Here is a 20276-nt window from a genome sequence, read left to right on the forward strand (position 1 = left end):
GCTCACTGGGCACAAGTAAACAGATATAAATAACAGGAGCACAAATGGACTTTCGAAAACTATTCAGTTATTTCTCATACACAGAGCATCCTTCATCACCCTGCACTTGCTATCGGTGTGATAGCGTGTCTGACTATTCCTCAGCTCTAGCCTTTTGTGTGGCGCTTGTCTGCGCTTATGAATGACTGCTGTACAAAAGTGCATCAGGGAGTGGGAGAACATCTTATCAGACATTCATCGAAGAACAATCCAATAAAACCAGGTCATTGAGGCTGCTCATTGCTTGCCTGCCTCTCTCACCCGGGTTCTAATCACATCTGAATGAAGCCATCTATTCTGATTACAGAACAGCCGTCCAATTAAAACACCACCATGTTGTTATTCCTCTCTCATTAGCCATGGAGTGTGTATGAGAATAATCCCCCTTGCACCAACCAGGCCAATTTCTCCACACACACACACACACACACACGCACACACACACACACACAGCTACCACACCACAGCAAAGCAATCCTTAGGGAGCGAGGCTTATTTATTTATAGCGTCCTGTGCCAAGTTCAGTGGCTTTTCCATTATTAATGATACTGAGACCTACCAAACCATGTTACACACAAAATTTTAAACAGCCAGGCTCAGTGATGTCATGGCGTGGCATACAGTATTAACAGGGGGAGACATGTACGTGACTGTGAGCCTGCAGTGTGTTGTCAGTGGAGCGCTGTGTTGGCAGTTGTAGCGATTTCAAACCGCTTTGAGCTCTGATACAACAGAGAACTTTGCGCCAAGTTAAACCTTGTGACTGATGCACAGTTCTGGTTACAGCAATTTGAAGTTGGTTGGTGGATCGCTTTAAAGGGATGTCACTGAATATCTGCACAGATGCTTATACTATGGCCATATGTCTGTCTGGGGAGAGCATTAGAGGCGGTGGTACAGTGTAAGTGGTGGTAAGTTAACCGCTCTCTGTGGTCTATGGGAGGAGTGTAGTGGATCTCTAGTGGATAGAGCTAACCAGCGTTAGAGTAGAAACTAAATTAGCTATGAATTCATGTGGATAAAGTTACATTTACGTCTGGTCACTGGCGTAATATTTTTTGGATGCCGATGAGCTTATTTTCTACAGTGTGCAGCAGAGAAGAGTTTTGTTTAATGAAAATTGGCTTTTTTTCCCCCCAACATGCATTTTTCAACAGACCGCTACAGAGCCCTTAAGGTTACACATTGCACTGAATATTTGGTAGAATTGTGATACATAGCGTGTAATGTGGTGAAGTGATACATCACTTTGTTGGAACATTATTTTTAGTGTACCTCTTAGAGCTGGGCAGTATACTACAAAATTTACAATATACCAAAAATGTACTAGATTGAGCAAGCAAGGCAGGTTATTTTACCTAACATGTGGAATTTATTAAGTTTGCCCAGTGGGGAAACGGCGCTCTCTCACCTTGTATTGAGTGATGCTCACTCGCCCAGTGTTCGCATCACAATGTGTGTTTGCAAATGTGGTGGCATAAAGGTGCACAAAGGTAAAAAATATAAACTAAAAATTTAATTATTGTTTCATTTATCACTATCAAAGCAAATGTGGCAATTTATCGTTATATGGATTTCAGGTCATATTGACCAGCCCTAATACCTGTGGTCAGAACCATTTTCTTGAGATTATTTTGAAAACCTAGTCTATTGTACTCTTAACTAAGGTTGTAAAGGGAGGTAATTTTCGGAAACTTTCCTTAGTAATATTCCATTTGGAGAATTTAAGAGAATTTTGAAATAGATGCAAAAAAAAACACCCAACCTTGTATATTAAATCAAATGTGCTTCTCTACGACTGTCCAAACTCCCTCACTTGAAACCGGGGCGGTGTGTCAAACAAAGCAGCCTGACATTTCTCTCCCCAATTGCATCTTGTACTGAAGTGGATGAGGCACTCTTGTCTGATGTCTTGAGGCTTTTCACTGATTTGCAGGATAACATCAGTGCCGCACTGCCATCATCTCTACTCCTCAAAGCAGAGGAGAAGGCAGTTATTGATTTCATTCAGAAATGTCATGGCTTTTGCATCCAACCAATCCACGCAGCTGCCTCCATGATAGACCCAAAGTGTGCTGGGAAGACACACAGCCCGTCTACTGAAGAGAGAACCAACAGCCTTGACACGCCACCTTCATACTGATAAGGGGAAGGTTCTAGGACGTTTGGCCAAATTCACAACCGAGGATGGCATGTGGAAGGCCGCTGCCAGATGAGATGCTTCCATTTAAAAACGAGATTCCATTAGCTTTTGTTATAAAATAAAAAATAAACTGCTTTAAAACAGCATCATGTTTAAAACAACATCATGTTTGTGGAGATTCTCCTTTAAAATTTGTGTCCTGTGCACTGTTTTATCCAGTGGTCTCATAGTGAAATGTGAGTATACAGACAATGAATTAGAGGAAAAATGTTTATAAATATCCAAAATAATATCAACAGTATAAATTCCCATGGTTTCCTTAAATTCCTAAATTTACCTCAAAATTCCCAAACTTGCCTCAAAATGTCCCAAAATTCCCAAAGTTGTCTCAAAATGTCCCAAAATGCCCAAAGTTGACATAACTTTATAACTCTACTCTTAACATATTTCATTCTGTGTCATCGTGCTTTTCAAGGACTATTTTCCCTGTGTGGAACTATCAGTATCGAGCGCTGGGGGATAAAACTGAATGCCAGTGGTGACGGTGAAACAGATTGTTGGAGGCTTAAAAGGGAAAATGTACCAAGGTGAAATATCACTTCATGACTTATTGTTTTGGCCACTGCACTGTTTATTATTTCAGAGAATGCCTATGTAGTCCATAAGAGATTTGAACTGAGGCAGAGTTTTATGAAATGAATGAAAAACAAACTTCTAGTCTATAATGCTTCCAATAAAGTCCATCACAGCATTTGAATGTTTGGAGTGAGACTGATATTTGGCCCTTTAAAACACTGAAACAGAATATATTAAACCTGAATACGATCAATTTCTTCAGCTTATTTTGAAGGCTACATAAAATTCAATTTGATATAACCCATTTCCTATTCCCATTGATTTCTTTTTTTTTAGTACACTGATGTGTGTGGGGATGGTACCGACTCCGAGTGGGCAGACAGACTTCACACACACGTCACACACACACACACACGTCACACACACACACGCACAATTACTGTGATAGTACAAAGACAAAGAGTGGCACACATCTCCAGGCTGTGGCCCTCTCCTTTCCCCTTAACTTTGTAATGGGACATTTAGAGCAGAAGAAAATAGGCCTGGGGAGAACATAGAGCACCCAAGGAAAGAACAGAGATGGCCTGAAAACACTTTACTAAAACACAGGACAGGCTCCTCCTCACTCCGTTCAACTCCTTGTCTAGACACTGTAGGGACCTTAATACACACTGCCACCGAGGCAGAGGAAGAGGATGTGAATCTCTGCTCAAAATGGAGCACCCATACAGAGAGAAACTAGAGTAACCAGTGAGAAAAAGACACTCTCTACACTCTCCATGCCAGTCACATTTCATGCCTATGTTCATATCAATGACGGATCCATTAGTTTTAAATCATCCCACGTCGTAAGTCTGTCAACAGAGACATCCCCGCGAATCTCCAGCCACAAATGTCCACATAGTGAACAAGCTAACAACAGCGTGTGACCTTGGGTTGCACCCAACACACAAACTCATAATTCCTCCCCACTGTAATTGCTACAAGCACCAATAACAGGCACCACATCAGGCCTGCAACAATCCTCCAGACAGAGGACAATCACTCATATCGGCAAGCACAGTGATCACAGGTTTAGTCAGCTTCATACACTCAAACCAAAGAGACTCAGACAACACCAAGATTAGGGTTTTTTTCTCCAAAAGACACAGTATTTAGAGATGTTTGTAAAGTAGATTCACAGAATTCATGCGGAGGCACATTTGTACATTACATTATGAATGAGAACATTCGTAAGACAGTTGGACGTACCTGACCATTCTGGAAGAGTCACATTCAGACCTGGAAGACAAAAAAGAAACTGGTTCAGTGATTTTGTTGAGCATGTGGAACACAGATACTGCAGGATGTCAGTAATGTAGGCCAATAGAAGCAGATCTAAAGACATGTAATATAACCTCATAAAATGCCTCACTGATCACTTCCCTTTGATTCAGCAACTGCAGTAAAGCAGCCATGTTTAGCTGCATTGCACAGGCAGATGCTACACTATGGAGCACATTCATTTTGTGTCCAAAGAAATTACTTCATGTTTTGAATACTTACTATAACTTAAGATGCAACAAGCACACAGATTAATGCACATTTAAAAATGATACATTCATATTCCATGGGGGGCGGAAAAAATGTTTCCATTGCCAATGCAAAATAGATGAGGGGTTTTTACAAATATCTTCTCCTTGCAGATACAAGAAACTTTTTTTGTTTTTTTACTCACAGCTCATAACAAAAGAGGCACAACACTGGGCAGCAACCACCGCTGCTGAAGTACAACTCTCCATTTTTTTAGATACTCAAGAAAAACCATGGCAAAGCGAGTCAGGCGAGCTGCACCATGTCAACCACAAAGACAAGACACAACAAAAGACATTACATGAACCATATGTGTGGAAAGACTGTATCCACTGATTTAATAGTACTGAAATATTTCAAGGAAGGAGTGATGACGTTTTGGATATTTTTTGGATGTCTTGGAGACATAGTGGCTACATCCAAACTTTTGAACTACTTTGTTCATACACAAGAGTTCAGGCATCCAGTAAAACACATAACTCACACATCCAGCCAACACTCTAATGGATCTCTGGCCCCTTGCATATTATTATGCATTTGCCATCATACACACTGGGCTCTCCTCGTCCTGCCATGTGATTTCACAGGATATCACTAGAGCTCTTTAATATAGACTGCAATAAATGACATTCCAGCAGCAAAGAAGTACATTTTGCACTATTCTCTGAACCATGGCACTAAAGGCCATGCAGTAGCTAAAGCTACTGCATGGCTACAGCAGGCTAAATTTATGAGCCCTCTTATCGCCTGTTTTCACCCTTCATATGGAGAGAACAATGAGGCATTCATGGTGAAAAGACAGCAGTGAAAGATAATGTAACTTTGATGCTTAACTATACTATTGATGTAGCTGCAAAAGTTTTCCTTATGAAGAGCACGCTGTTGAGCTTTGATTGAGTTGGTTTGAAGAGATAATGATCATCTCCACTGTGTAAGGCTATCTTTTCTTCTCTCTCATCAGTCTTGGTTACTTTACTCGTTTGTTTTCTTCTGTGTTGGCTACCTCACTCCTCACTGTCTTCTCTCTCTTCTCCCTCGCAATCTTGATTTTTTCCTATCAGCTCAACAGCTTCTCTGCCACCAAATCTCTGTTATATCAGCAAAAAAAAAGCACAAAAATACGTAAACCATTTCATAAATCGCAGAAAAAATCCTGTAGCAGTGTGGTGATATCATTAGACCCCCCCCCCCAGCGTGATTGTGGAATTAGTTTGAGTTGACAAGTAGTGCTGGGTCAATATAATGTAGGTAGGGTGAGATTCATTGACACACATACTGCAGCCCAGATCCAATGGCAATTACTAAAGCTATTGATTGCTGTATATATAATGCCTCACTGAAGAAAGATCTGACCAAACCATATTCCACAAATCTTTTGTTGGATGATAACATGTCGATCTCCAAAGCTGCTACCCTCCACCTCTTGCAGACCAACAGCCTGCTGCAAACCAAAGCTCCCAGCTTGACAGGGACAAGGCAGCAGTGGTCAGAACCCTGGACAGCTCCTCTCTCCTAAGGAAAGGCCACTTATGAAAATAATACTCTATAAATCTCAACCAGGCCCAGGCTATTTCTAGAACATTCTGCAAGACTGTCACGCTGTACAGAAGACAGATGGACAGTCTGCTACAGCTTAGCATAGCGTGGGACATCATCAGTCATTGGTATTCAAGTGGAATTTTATCACTTTATGTGCTCCACCTCTGAGCCACTGTCTTGTTAAGGGTGCAGGTGACAACAGATCCAAATTATTCCTCACACAAGCCAATTTATATTATTGGAAATAATATTCCTATTGTAATTTTATTGCCATTTTCTCCTTGTCGTGAAATTTATGGTACCTGTAACACTGCCTGTATGAGATAGTTTCTGTAATTGAATCAATATAATGCAAATTAAACCAATATTAAGTTGTCATTTTATAAAGCAGTTGCAACTATTTGATTTGAGACAGATGCAACAGCATCTGTATGACGGCAAACACAAGTATAGTAGCAACAAAATGAAATAGCTCTATTAGAATGTATTACTATATAAGTGAGGTACTTTGATGAAATATTAAGCAATGTTGCTTGCAGTCTGGACAACGCTCATTACTGGACATGAGATGGATGGATCCCAGGTCCACAGTCTGATCCAAGCAGAATCCATCATCTTTACGATGAATGTAGTATATGTAGAGTAAATGGAAGGGGGGGATGCAATTTACGCTCTCTTTCTCCTGCCTTGCCCGGACATAACAGCTGCAGAGGTTCATTCAGGTGCATTCCACAAGCCCCTTTAATAATGCATGAAATGCCACATCCCATTGGAAGTATCATTCCACAGGAAGACCTCTACAGGCTCTGTGATAGGTGGCTCCCACAGCGGTCCAGAGGAGCCAAATCTCCAGTGGCAGAAGGAAGACTTCAATCTCGCTGCTTCCTGGAACCTAACCTTAGATTGCTATCTCCACTGTCATGTCAGCTTCTTCAAACCTCCCTCTCCTTACCTCACACACACGCACACGCACCTTACCGGTGCGTGTGTGTGTGCACATACTATACAGTTGTGTACTTTTTCCTCTGTGGATCAGAGACAAGGAGTCTGTTGCAGTAAGGACAGCTTGTTTCCTGTCGAGAGGGAGGAAACGGACAGAGGGCACACCCTGCAACAGGGCAAAAAGTGCCGACTCAGAGTTTATCAGTCTGCCTTTCTGCAAGAGTAAGTGCAACTGGACACGACTGCAGAAGTGCACCAGTCTGCTTGTTTGATGACGGCTCCCCGCTCTGCTTCATTTAAACTAGAGCATCATGTACTGTGCAATAATTCAAATCTCACCGTGTTGCTGTCCATGCATCCATGTGTCTGCAACCTATTTTCAGTCTGATGATTTCTGTTTCATTTTTGTGCTTTCAAATGTCACGCACTGTATCATAAAGCCTTGGAGACTTTTCCCCAAAGCTATTTTATTTTCCATGCCTCTTTCAGGGAGGACCTGTTCTAAGGTAATTACACACTCATTATTTGTTTTTCCACTGTAAAATATTTAGTAGTGTTAAGCCTTGAAGACCAAAAAATGGCTTCTAGCACTTCATTACATTATCTCCCTCATTATAGCAATGAGAAGAAAAGCAGAGAACTGAGGTAATAAAGGAAGTGTGTGTGTGGCTATTTCCTTTCTGGCTGAATGCGGAAGAAAACCATGGGTAATTACAGTTTGTCCAAGGTGTGTGACTGATGATTAGTCCTCCAAATAAGGTTAATTTAAGTGTGTGTGTGCGTGTGTGTGTGTGTGTGTGCGTGTGTAGTGTGTGTAGTGGAGATTATTTTGTTTCTAGAAAACATTTCTACATTACATGTTGCTCTTTCGATTTTATATATTTTTTTATTCTTTCAACTTCAAGATCAGGACACGCAGCACTGAGTTTATCTTTTACAACAAACTATGCTTGAAGAAGTTAACATAGCAGGAATTCAATAATGAACGTTACCAAGTCTTTAATTGAACCACTTAGACCAGAGTTACTTCAAAAGTTACCCAGTTTCTGGATTTACTGAACATATCATTCGGCAGCGAGCGTGACAGCTATGAAACGCTTGAAGCTTTAGAGAACAAACATACCCCTTCATGCTGTGATGAAAAAGAATAAATCGTAGCAGAAATAACATTGAATTTACAAAACTTTTAATCGAAAACAGAGCAGCACTTTTTTGCAATTTTGTGGCTCATGCCTCCATTCACAACAATGTCACCAAATGATCAATGACTTGAACCTGTGGTCAGCCATAACAGCTCACTCACGCTGACAGGCTCCTCAGAGGAACAGCGTTAACCTTACAAAGTTGCACATTCTTCTTACGGTATTTCATACGATCCATTTCTCTGACAAAGAACACTGCACACAAGCTGCAGCATGCAGCCGTTCACCATTTGATGTAGATTTTAGTCTTGCTTCTCTGATTAGGTGCACGCATGTGTGCCTTTATGTCTGCTTCCCTCGGTTTCAGGCTTTTCCTCAGTCCACTGCGTAAATGAAGGGCATTCATCATGTGTTAGGTTCCTCAGTGTGGTACATACTTCTGGCGTCCATATTACTGAGACTTAAATGATCTGTATTAATCAGCAACTAATTACAGGCAGAAATGTGTCTGGCTAAGCAGATCTAATGAGTCAGTCTGATCTCTGCAGTGGTATGCTTCTCATGGTGCTGTCTAATTATCTATCTCTGGGGAGTTACTGGGGCGTGACCCCCACTGGCTGTCTGCCCCACTATTAGGGGAGGGGATCAGTCTTCACAGACCCCCCCCCCCCCTCTCTCTCTCTCTCTGGAACACATTGCTGAAAACATAGCCCACCTGCTTCATTTATCCACTTTCATTTCTCACCATCTACTCTGATTGCGCCCCAGTAGTCAATAAGTTATTTAGGCAAACGCCAAGCGGCATGAAATGTAGTAGTGGAGCAAGAGGACCTTTGAGAATTGATACACCGACTCTGTCACTCATCAGTATGGTTGTCAAGCCGGTAGCGACGCCTTTATTGACGGGCTACTGGAGGATATTTCATCTCTGTCTCGGCTCCATTTAGCTTATGCATGCCAAGGAGGAATCTGAAATCAAAGGGTCCAGTTCAGACTGAAACCTGAATCTGTGCCCTGTTGTTTCTAACCGAAATGCCAAGAATTAATACTTTAACCAAGTTGTATTCGGTCTCAGCATTTCCAAGAAGCGTGGATAGAATTTGCTCTACCACACAACGCAGCTTCAGCAAATTTAGTGGACATTATCCTCATACGAGATTGAAATGTCAGATCTTAATAATCAGATCTTAACACTATAGGTCATGCCGAAAAGGCAGATTGCCCTTTTCTCCAACCTCAACTTCAGCAAGTATCTGTCCCGAACAAAGAGGGCTGAAGACACAGAAACTCAATTTCACTTCACTCCAGCTGCATTCCTGAACATATTGCTTGGATTTAGATCAGCTCTCAGAATCTAAAGGCCAAGGTAACACAGGACACACAGTGCACACTGGCAGAGTGGAAACAGAGGTTACAGGCCGACACTTATGAGTGATACCAATAGACACTATCAAACAAACAAGTCATTCTCTGCATACTGATGACTCAATTGCCTACTATTAATAAACACAAGAACCACCAAACAAATAGAGATGTCTTAAGCCCCTAACGCATTTTGCTTCATATGATGCCAAACAAGCAAACTATTGCTCAAAGCACAAAAACTAAAACCATTAGCATGAGCATTCCAGAGATTTGAGTCCAAATGTTGGCTTGTCAAAGCCTCAGACAACTATGAGGAAGTCGTGTTTGACATCCACCGATGATGACTAAGAGGTGTGTGAGCACTAGCTCCTCATCTGTGTTTAGCTGTTGACTCAGCCTCCACCTCGTCAGCCAAGATCCACAGACCGCACTCTCGCTTGGCAGTAAACTAGTGGCAGCCATTCAAAAAGCTCTCCACAGGTACTATGCTACAAATTGTCTTCGATTCAGCTGCTGCATCAGCTGGTTTTGACAGCTGCGAGGCGGATAATTGGTTCAACTGTGAGGAAATAAAAAACAAACAGGCGACCGTAGTTTGGCCTCATGGCCCTCTATGCGTGTTGCTTTAGTTTTGATCACAGTTTATAGTGATAAAAGGAAGTAGAAAGAGATTTGAAGATTTTGCTTCCTTGGAGTAAAAAAAAGAGGTAAAGTAAAGAAAAAGTAGGCTACTAGGTCCAATAAGTGGATACTGTGCTGTATATTCACTTCACTTTCTGAACAATAAGCATGTATAGAACATATTTAAGTGTTAAAAGAGTGGCCATACTTTATACTCTGTTGGATATTGCCCACAAACAGAAAATAGCGAAACTGGGAGCTTTATAGGCTTTGCTTTACTATCCCTATGGTTTGCTTGCTCTTGTTGAGAACAAACCCAACTATCTAAACAAAGGGAGGAATAAAACAATCCAAGGCGTTTCCCATCTCTCTGTGGCCTGGGGCAGTGATGCAGGATAGCGTGATAATATTTGGAATTTGGAAAGGAGAACAAAAGTATTGAACTGCGATATCAGAGGGAACAAATACATCACCATTAGTCTAATTAAATTTTGTATTATTAAATCCTCTATGAGAATCAAGCTCCTTTAATGAAAGGTATATCTATCAATCAACACACCTTAGCTGCAGGAGTATGCCATAGTTTCTCCCCAAAGTCCCTATATGCAGCATACAGGCAGAATGCATATGAGGTGCAACACTCCGCTTTCACACCAGCTTGAATAATTCGTAGCTAAGATGTCTATCTGAGGGAGATTGCCATCTTAAGCTCAATGGTGTTTGAAATAGATGCCTGAAATGAAGTCATATCACACTGCACATGTGATTCAAAAACAATATTATCAAATGTCACAGGGAATGGATAACAGAATGTTTCACCCCTTGCTCTCTGAAGTCAAATTAAGCAGCAGTGGAGAGTTGGTGCTTCACCAGTAATATGGTTGCCGGCTCCACACTAAGCAGCACCATCCCACCCCCCTTGGTGTTGGCCTTTACCAGCAGCACCATCAGATAGAGGCAAGAGCCCTCATTACAGTCATCATTACCCATTCTCATGGGGCAACCAGCTACATCAAAGGACACAAACCAACCCTAACTCTGTCTTAATAGGCCTGATTGGGGGAACCAGAGGTCAGTGGAGCCTGGCTTCCTTCCAGCAGGACTGCAGCCACACTGGCATGCAGGGAGGGACAGTTACACTGATTGCAGAAGTGCAGTTCATTAAAGATGAAGGCGGCCTGTGGTTGAATTTGTGTGCAAGTCACAAATCGTCTTCGGCCATTGCTTAGGATTTATAGGAGGGCCTGAATGCAAATCATCCCTGCGTAGACATTAATCTAGCTGGGGTATTTCATTAGGTGGGGGTTTAGCTGGAGAGAGGGAGTTTGTGTGCTCGTAAATTTGGTTTGGCACACTGATTGTTCAGCAGATCGCTGGGTGAATGAGTGGACGCCACCAGCCACACGAAACAGCTTTCTCCATCATGCTATTATTTCCTGCTGAGGGGTCCCAAAACACATGCTAAAGCTGTTACGCTGGCTTGGGGTGAACTATTTATGAAACTGCCAATCTCCAGTCTACAGGCTCCATCCAGGGGACTTAGCGAGGGCAGCTGAGGTTTTGTTAGGCAGCAAATTACAGTAAAAGAAGCCAAGACAGAGTAAATGTAACCAATAGAAAAGGCACTATAAAACCACCAGTGACTTTGGAGAGATCCTTCAGTATAAGCCAAAATCGACAGCCTGAAAGCACCTTTGCCAAACATTTCAATATCTATGATGCTTTCTCATTACTCTTCTGGCTTGATTCTTAGCATGAAAATAAGTTGAGGAGTTTGTTGATCCAAAAGTAAAGTGTTCAAACCAGTTTAATATTCTAATGACTGAAATATATTAAAATACCTGGGTTAATCATATTCAAAGTATGAAAAAAACATCAGGCACACATATTCCAAAACCTCCTGTGCAATCAAATTAGCATTTTTAACACTTCTAAAAGCATGTATCAACAACATTTTTCATAGTTAATATTTCACTCATTATGGCTCTTTGTTCAACTTGTCAGTGTGGATGTCTGAGGCTTGGATACTGTGCTTTGTGTGCATAATTGTCTATGGAAGCTTAAAAATCAGTCTCTCTATACTATTACATGAATCTCTCTCGGTATTGCTAAACTGTAAAACAATGTTTAAAAAAAGAAATCCAAGGTTACAATTATTAATGATGTATTAAGCCTACATCTTTGAAGCAAAATCGACATAATTCCCTTCCAAGAAACATGATTTATTCAGCTTTTCTCAAGATGGGAGTGAAAACAAAGCCTCAAACTGCAGCGTAATAGGCATAAGTAACCAATTAAGCTCATTATCAGAACACTGTTTCCAACACATCTAAACACACACACATTTGTGTTTAGATGTGTACATTTTTGCAACATTCATCTTCCATCATTAAACTTGAACTTGCATAAGCCTAATGTAGCTTTAACTTAAAAACAACATTTGACAAATTGCAGCTCTTCACACCTGAGCAGTTTGGGGAGCACTATTACATAAATATTTGCAGAATATGTATAATGCAAATGCATGTACACAAGCCATTCCACAGAATATGGATTGCCCTGTAACCATCTTTATTGGATATATCATTATCTTTTTTCTCGCAGCCCAGTAAAAGTGATAACCAGGTCTTGTTCTGACACACCCTGCCGGCACAGAACCAACAACTGGAGACCTTTGCTGCTCATTCATCAGCATTGACATATATTCATATTAGCTCCATTAGAGCATTAGCGGGGAGAGATTTGGGGTTAGCTACAATTTGTCACATTGTCCATCAATATTTAATCAGTCAAGAATACTTTTCATGTTTGTTTACACACTGAGTTTAATACTTAATATAAATGACTGACAAGATCACACGCCTATCTAACACCCCTGACTCATTTGAGGCAAAAAGCGCAAGTAGTCCACACTATATTCTTCAATTTCCCATGGTTATGCTCCACATTGTTACTGGAAACAATGAATATTCAACTGTCTTGTACGGTGCAAGATGTATCTAATTACCCAAGCGCTTTGCTGCAGAGCAGCGAGTGGATTTCTTCTAATATTGTTGAGCTTAGGCTCTAAGTTTAGATACCGTTTCTACTATATTTCTGAAAGCTTAAAATAAGGCTGTGAAGAAAATTAATACTTATGATTACATCAGCTCCTTGTCATCTGCAGTCGGAGAAGTTATCTCTCCGGGGATCACGTCAGCATCCCAAATATTGTTTACACTCGGTTGGCTATCCGGGCCTGGGACATGGTTTGAATGCAAAATGTGGGTTGGCAGATGCAACCGCTGAGATAAGAAATGAAAGCACTTGCAAACACCATTCCACTCGAAGCCCCAGCGGACAAGTTCAGATCACAGTGGATCCACTCCGATTAAATCACCGGTCTCTAATGCATCATGCAAGAGAGACACATTTATCAAGCACAAAGACTACACATTTCAGTTTCACTCAGACTCATTTCTCCTTCTCCTTTTGTTTCATGCTAAAACAAAATATTTTCATAGATTTTCATTGTGTGGCTGAATATGTGCCAAATGTTTGTCAGTTTAGAATTTTGTGTGCATTTAGGTCGCAAATTGACTTGAGTGCTGATGCAAAGTTATTCAATATTAACCTACAATCTATACTGCAAAAACTTTGACTCGGTGAGTTGGTATAACTTGTATTACCTGTCACTTGACTCCAAAGTGAGCTTAAGGGGATAGAAGTAACAGTGCAGGCCTATTAAACACACACCATTAGGAGGGAGCTTGTTCTACGGAAACTGCATATGGTCAGCATAAATACTGTCAGACTAAAGGGCTGACAAGGCGCGCTACTCAGGAGACATGAATAGAAGGAACCAGAGTCTGTCTGATTGTTAACTTATGTCTGTGAGAGCTACATTAACCTTCTGTTTACATATGCTTTACCTAGTGCTCAAGAAACTGTAAACAGTGAGAATGGAGCAGGATTCCTAGTGTTAGATTTGCAGAAATGTATCCACTGAGGCAATGAGACCAGCTCCTCCTCTGCCGATTCTGCTTAACCAGGTCCTGGGGGTTACAATCACCTAGGTGAACGGGTTTATGGATCCACATTGGGGTCAGTGCTCACCGAGATGATTTCCAATACCTGTGCAGCAAGCGTAGTGCCTGAGAACCTGACCAACAATGTTACCCAAGAGCCTATTCTGCAGAATTCACACAGAAATCTGTTGACTTGGCAACACGAGTTCCATTATCAGTGGTGCATCAGATTCTCTGCTCTCTGCACTTTGTTTTTGAAAGGCGATAGAGACGAAAAACACTTCCATTTGCAGACAACCCAAGACAGCAGCAGACAATCTGATGTATCACTCAGTAGCAGAAATTATTTTTTACTTGTCTTTAGAAGATATGGGTGTTATCCACTGCGTTGGGTTATTTTGTTAATCACACCTCTATTTCATATTATCCGTAGGGTCACTTTAGGGTCATTTGCTGATGTTGTCACTTACGGATGAAATCGTAAGCCAGTGCCATTTGAGGACACGGTGCACAGCTCAGCAGCATCTCACAGATACACCATACATAAGGAATGTAAGATAACAACCATCCTTTCCAAATAAACTATATTGTTCCTGCAGCACACATTGGTTCTGAATGCTAATCATTCAGGAACTGGCTGCCAGCTACCAAACTTAGTAGCTGAAAAGAAAAAGGAAGCAATGAGGGATAAAAGCCTCAAACTGACACAGATGTCTGTCAATGGGATATATGAGAGTCAAACTGAATAAGATCCCTATGAGCAGTGGAATGCAATGTGACTTTGAATTCACTAATTGCACTACATATCTTACGACAGGCTGCATGCGTTTAATGACGGTGTAGATGTATCTGAAGTACTGGTAGAATATAGATGAGCAAAAGACTGTGTAACAGCAGCATTTCCCTTTAAATAGACATTTGAGGAAAATGACCAAAACAATGTTGAAAAATTAAGTTGAAATATAAGTTGAAGCAGTGGCTAGTTTGGAAAGCTTGTTTGGTACTTTGACATCTAACAAATTTACCTACTTTAACAGAAAGGCTTACTGAAATTTGGACTTATGGATATGTTAACTTCATTCAAGTCAGAGAGGACTGTGATGCCTGAAGTATCCCTTCGGTTAATTGTAAAAATGCACATTATGGAATTCTGTATGGGTGTAAGGATACTTGGGGCTGAGAATAAATATGTGGAAAAAAGCATCAGTCTTCTCCCTCACAATAATCTTTATCACCTCAAGACGTACGCATATCTTTCTCTAGGTAATTAGTATTCTAAGTTTCACCGCCCAACAGCCCCCAGTCAGTCTAGGGATTGCAGGGGTGTCCCAGTTGACATGGGTTGCATGGTTTTCAGGAACAGTGCCTTTTGATTGGCAGACAGGGGTGGTGGTCATCTTTACCGAAGTGGACAGGAGGGTGTGTTCCAACTACTGAGGAATCACACTGCCTTGCCTCCCTGGGAAAGCCTGTGCCAACGTGCTGAGAAGGAGCCTCTGGCCGAAGGTCAAGCCTCAGATTCAGGAGAAACAATGAAGATTTCCTCCTGGTCATGAAACAGAGGACCGGCTTTTTACCCTTTCACAGATAATTGAGGACTCAAGGGATTTGCTAATCCTGTCTGTGTGTTTTGCGGATTTAGAAAAGTTGTACGACCACGTTCCCTAAGGTATCCTGTGCAAGGTGCAGCAGGAGTATGGGGTGCTGGGCAGCTGCTGCAAGCCATTCAGTCCCTATACAGAGAGCTGTGTTTGTATTCTTGGCATTCAATTCTTGGCAGTCAAGTTTGTTCAAGGTGGCTATCGGACACCGACAAGGAAGTGTGTTGTCTCCTCTCCTGTTCGTGATATTAATATACAGGATATCAAGGCAAAGCTGAGGTCCGGTTCAGTGGCACTAGGGTCGCATCTCTGCTGTTTGCAGATGATGTCGTCATTCAGGCTTGATCAGACTGCGATCTCTGATGTGCATTGGAGTAGTTTGCAGCTGAGTGGGTGAAGGTTAGCACCTCCATGTCTGAGGCCTTGGGTCTCTCCCAGAAAAAGGTGGACTATCCCATTCAGGTGAGGGGTAAGCAACTGCCCCAAGTGGACAAGTTCAGGAATCACTCTTATTCATAACTGAGCTCTGGGCACCTCCCTTTGGAGGTGTACTGGGAACGGCCGACTGGGAGAGGACCCCCGGCCTGGGAATGCCTGGGGATCCCCTAGGAAGAGCAGGAGGAAGTCGCTGTGGAAAATAAAGTCTGGGCTGCTCTGCTTTCCTGCTGCCACCGTGACCCTGACCCGGATAAGCGGCAAGAAAATGGATGGATGGATTGATAGTTTAAGTTTCAAGTACACATCTAAATCCCATTTTATCAGTGTTGAAATGACCTTTGCAGATCTTAGAAACATCCTTGTTAAGATCACTGCATACTTTAAATTGCTCACTGCACTTAAATGACATTTAGGATTCTGTTTCCACCATAAAACTCGCTTTACATTATTAACAGCTGTCACACTTCATCACATTCATTGGGGAAATCACAGGCTGCTCAGTAACCTCTGTGCCAGTCTCCCTTAGCAGGACTGAAATGGTGTTCAGACACTGTGACCATGAGGGAATGAATGAGAGATGATGACAGAGGCTGATTTTCCAGGGACATCGGGCAGAATAGTCCACAGTGTAGATGTGAGATTTACACAGGAAACATGATAAAGGTCAGTGTTATAGTACGTCCTAATCTCATGAGTCTGCTTCATCCAACAGCAAAGACATACTGTCCATGAGTCATCTGTATTGATTTGCTGCCACCAATCTTCACGACACTAACACGCCCCCGGAGACAAAGGTCAAACACGGTCACAAGATCCTGCAGACTGTCAAAAGCTGAGGTAAGTGTCTGCATGTTGAAGCATCAGTGAGATATAGACAACAGAGAGTGAACTTTAAACACAGCACAGGGGTGAGGAGGGTAATCCTAACAGTGTGTCTGATTATCGTGGCCTCACCACAGCCCCTGATATAATGCTCCATTACCTCTGCCCTACCCTGCCCTGCCCTGCCTGGGACTTAACCCACCGCCTGCAGACAGGACCGGCCCGGCCCTCAAGACATAAAAAATGAAACATATGGAACTAATAGCATAATGGATCTGTTCCAACTCTGTGCCTTTCCCAGAGTTTGTTTTGCGTTCCATATCATGGATTTATGTGCCTGTCATGCATATGAAATCCACTTATAAGAGCAGAGCCCACTGAGGGCTAGTTAGCCTCAGCATGGCTCAGACCTCAGACTGCCGAAGTTATAAATTGCAGACTAAATCTAATCAAGACCCGACAAACTAATCAAACTAATAATAACTAATGAAAAAAAGATGAGCTTTGATGATGACAAAGCAGAAACCACTGATTACAGATCCTTTCCAACTCATATTTGGTTTATAGAATGGTTTATACATCACACAGGGACACTGTACTACAGCCATGGATATTTTTTTTAATTGGTGTGTGAGTAACTATGTATCTATGTCTGAACTCGTGGAGGATGAAAGATAATTCTTTATGAACTTAGATTATATATTAATATCCTGCTATAGCTTAGATTTCTGCTATACCACAAACAAAACTGACAATTACACGACAGTCCCAGAGATCAAATGAAAACAGTAATATCCCCAGGTTGAAAATTGTATTAATCTGCAAGTAAAACATTGGTTTGGCCATGATGTGCCTTTGGGAGATGTTTTCACGCGCAGTGAAGTCAGGTGCAATCCATGTAAACACTGCTGATTTCCAAATATGGGCAGAAAAGCTGTGTAGTCTATTGTACGACACACTGTACCCCTGTTCTGTGCTGGTGCCGTGCGTAAATCACCGACCATAATGTGCCCAACATCCATAAGAGACAAGCATATGATGCCAAAGTAGCCAAGGGGCATTTGATGTGGCGGTGTTGCACTTGCACTAGTTAGCGTCCAATTTTGCAATGATTTCGAGTTTACCTACAATTTTCAACGAAGTCTCCAAGTTGAGTGTCTCTTTCTGGGTTCGTCTTGTGAAGGAGAACAATATAGTAATACACATTCACCTTTTGTTAATAATACAATCGGCAGATAATGTAATCTCTTACTTTTCTTGGGTGATATTCTCCTTAATGGCTCCCAGTGTGACCAGGCTGTTGCTGCCCTGCTGCAGCCTGCAAGTTGCCAGGTGCCGCTGGTACTGCTCCTTGAGACAGGCGTTCTCCGTGCACAAGTCGGACACTTGCTGCTCCAGCTCCTCTATCCTTCCCCTCTGCCTCTCCAGTAACTCCTGCTGGGTCTCGATGATTTTGTTAAGCTCCTTCAAATATTCCGCAGCCCTGGTTGGATTCTCGGTCGGGCTTTCCATTTCGCTCCGACTGGCTTTTGCGCTGTGATTCCCTGTTGTATCGCAGGAGCCGTGTCTGTACCCCAGGCTGGGTTTACGCGCAACAAATCAGACGGTTGCGCCTTTTGCGCCTCGCCATTGTTTTTAACTCGGAATGGATGATGGTTCAGGATCACGAAATACCGGTGCGCGCGTTTAGGAGTCCCACAGCACAAAACTAGAAGCTCTTAATTTACACGTACTATGGTAAACTGCAGAAATGTCATCACGCGTCAAAATATCAATCAACCAATTGTGACAGAATATATTGTAAGAGGACCGGATTTGACTCTCTGTGCAGTCTGGCTGCTCCTGGCTGTTCCCCTTGTTCACGGCACGGTATGACATTTTCTATTATCTTTAGCTCCATGCTGTTCCCGTGACTTTTCGTAAACAGACGCTGGTTGTCAAGTAGGCGGGGTTTTCAAGTTTTATGAATCTGCAGGGCGCATTGGGCGCAATAGCTTCTGGTTGCAACACAGAACTGGAAATGAATCTTGAAGTTGAGTTGGCTCAGCTGTCAATACAGCATGTTTGTTCTACTCCGCTCGCTCTTGTCACTCCTAGATTTCATGAAAGAGAATATGTGCGACTGATTTTCGGCGCATTTGCTTTCATTTATTCCCCAGTTTTCCCAGTGCCAGCGACACCATGTAAAAAAAAAAAAAGAAAAGGAAATGCCTGCATTCTCACCAGTTTCATCTCTCTCTCTCTCTCTCTCTCTCTCTCTCTCTCTCTCTCTCTCTCTCTCTCTCTCTCTCTCTCTCTCTCTCTGACATAGGCCAGAACATTATGCACATTATATTTGATGATATTGTAAACATTTTCATTGCATTTTATTTATTTATTGGTATTGTACTTATAATAATAACATTGCTGGATTTTGGTGTGTCAGGGTCTAATTTTAGTACATCATTAGTGTAGTGCGGTCTTAAGGTAGATACAGTGTGATGTGTCCTGCCTGCAGAAAGGTGTCTACTCCATTCAGACTACATACAGTACATACATAGGCTACACCATGCTGTCAATAGTCTATTGCTGTTTCAGCAGCAGCCTATATCCCCTCCTCTGATGATGATCAGGACAGTTAGCAGCTGTGTGTGGTAGTGTTTGAATCAAGAAGGGCTTATCAATAATGATTCAGCACATTTGTATGTGTGGCAGGAGGTTGCACTTTTCCACAGGCCATATCCCAGCGGGGCTGTGAGACAGCAAACTGCAGCACAGGCACTACTCAATAACATAAAGAGGCTGGAGCTGAGTGTGATGGATAGGTGACCGTCTCATTCCCATCTTTGCACACTTGCATATCTGCCCCATCCTGAGACTAAGGCTTCAAAATGTTGGCATCAAACTGAATTCAGTTTGGCAACAGATATCATACTAAATATAAGATTGTCTAAGAGATTTCAAAAGCATTTCTTTCGATATCACAGAGCAAAGGAAAAACAACTTCATTAGAAGGAAGAGAAACAGGTCACATACAGTACACATACTGTATCTGCAGGGATTGAGAGGTGAATTGCGTAGTGAATGAGGCTGAGCGGGACAGTGTGCATTATTCACTCTACTGCCTGTGATCGCTCCACTGTTACTGGCTTTGTAATCAAAACCACAGGGGGAGATGACAGACATACACACTCGCAGCTAGTCGTCAAACATAGAGCTGCTCAACCATTTTCATATCCACCTCTCTCCTCACACTCCTTCTTTCCCTTTGATCAATTTTTCAAAGCTCAATTGAGATTCTGTATTCCTGGATGCAGTTACAGTGCATTTGGAGAGGATGAATGCTTTGTCCATGAAATTGAGGGCTTTACCTCCACGGTAAGCCACCTGAAGGAGGAAAGGCTGCGCTTGGAAGTTCTGAGATAACTTGTTTTCTTGCGGAGGCAGATACCGGAGCTGTGCAGCAAACCAGTGACAGTGGGAAGCAGTT

The 20276-nt window shown here is 42.1% G+C and overlaps 1 protein-coding gene across 6 annotated transcripts in view; it reads right to left on the minus strand.

The window, feature by feature from the left end:
- iqsec1a (IQ motif and Sec7 domain ArfGEF 1a) overlaps positions 1-18326 on the minus strand; it is an 89016-nt gene extending 70690 nt beyond the window's left edge. For 3 of the 6 annotated variants that reach the window (XM_071544916.1, XM_071544921.1, XM_071544923.1), the window contains exons 1-2: positions 18060-18326; positions 4010-4039 (exon numbers count right to left, since the gene is read on the minus strand). In XM_071544916.1, coding sequence (XP_071401017.1) covers positions 4010-4039; positions 18060-18319 — 290 coding nt within the window. In that variant the 5' untranslated portion in view covers positions 18320-18326. The remainder of the gene's footprint in view (positions 1-4009; positions 4040-18059) is intronic. The other 3 variants (XM_071544917.1, XM_071544918.1, XM_071544919.1) reach the window with 2 other exon arrangements.
- Positions 18327-20276: the final 1950 nt, after the last annotated feature.

The sequence above is a fragment of the Centroberyx affinis genome, unplaced genomic scaffold (assembly GCF_046629955.1).
Source record: "Centroberyx affinis isolate AG114_WGS23_722 - 3 ecotype Tasmania unplaced genomic scaffold, CSIRO-AGI_Caff_v1 ptg004734l_1, whole genome shotgun sequence".
Lineage (NCBI taxonomy): Eukaryota > Metazoa > Chordata > Actinopteri > Beryciformes > Berycidae > Centroberyx > Centroberyx affinis.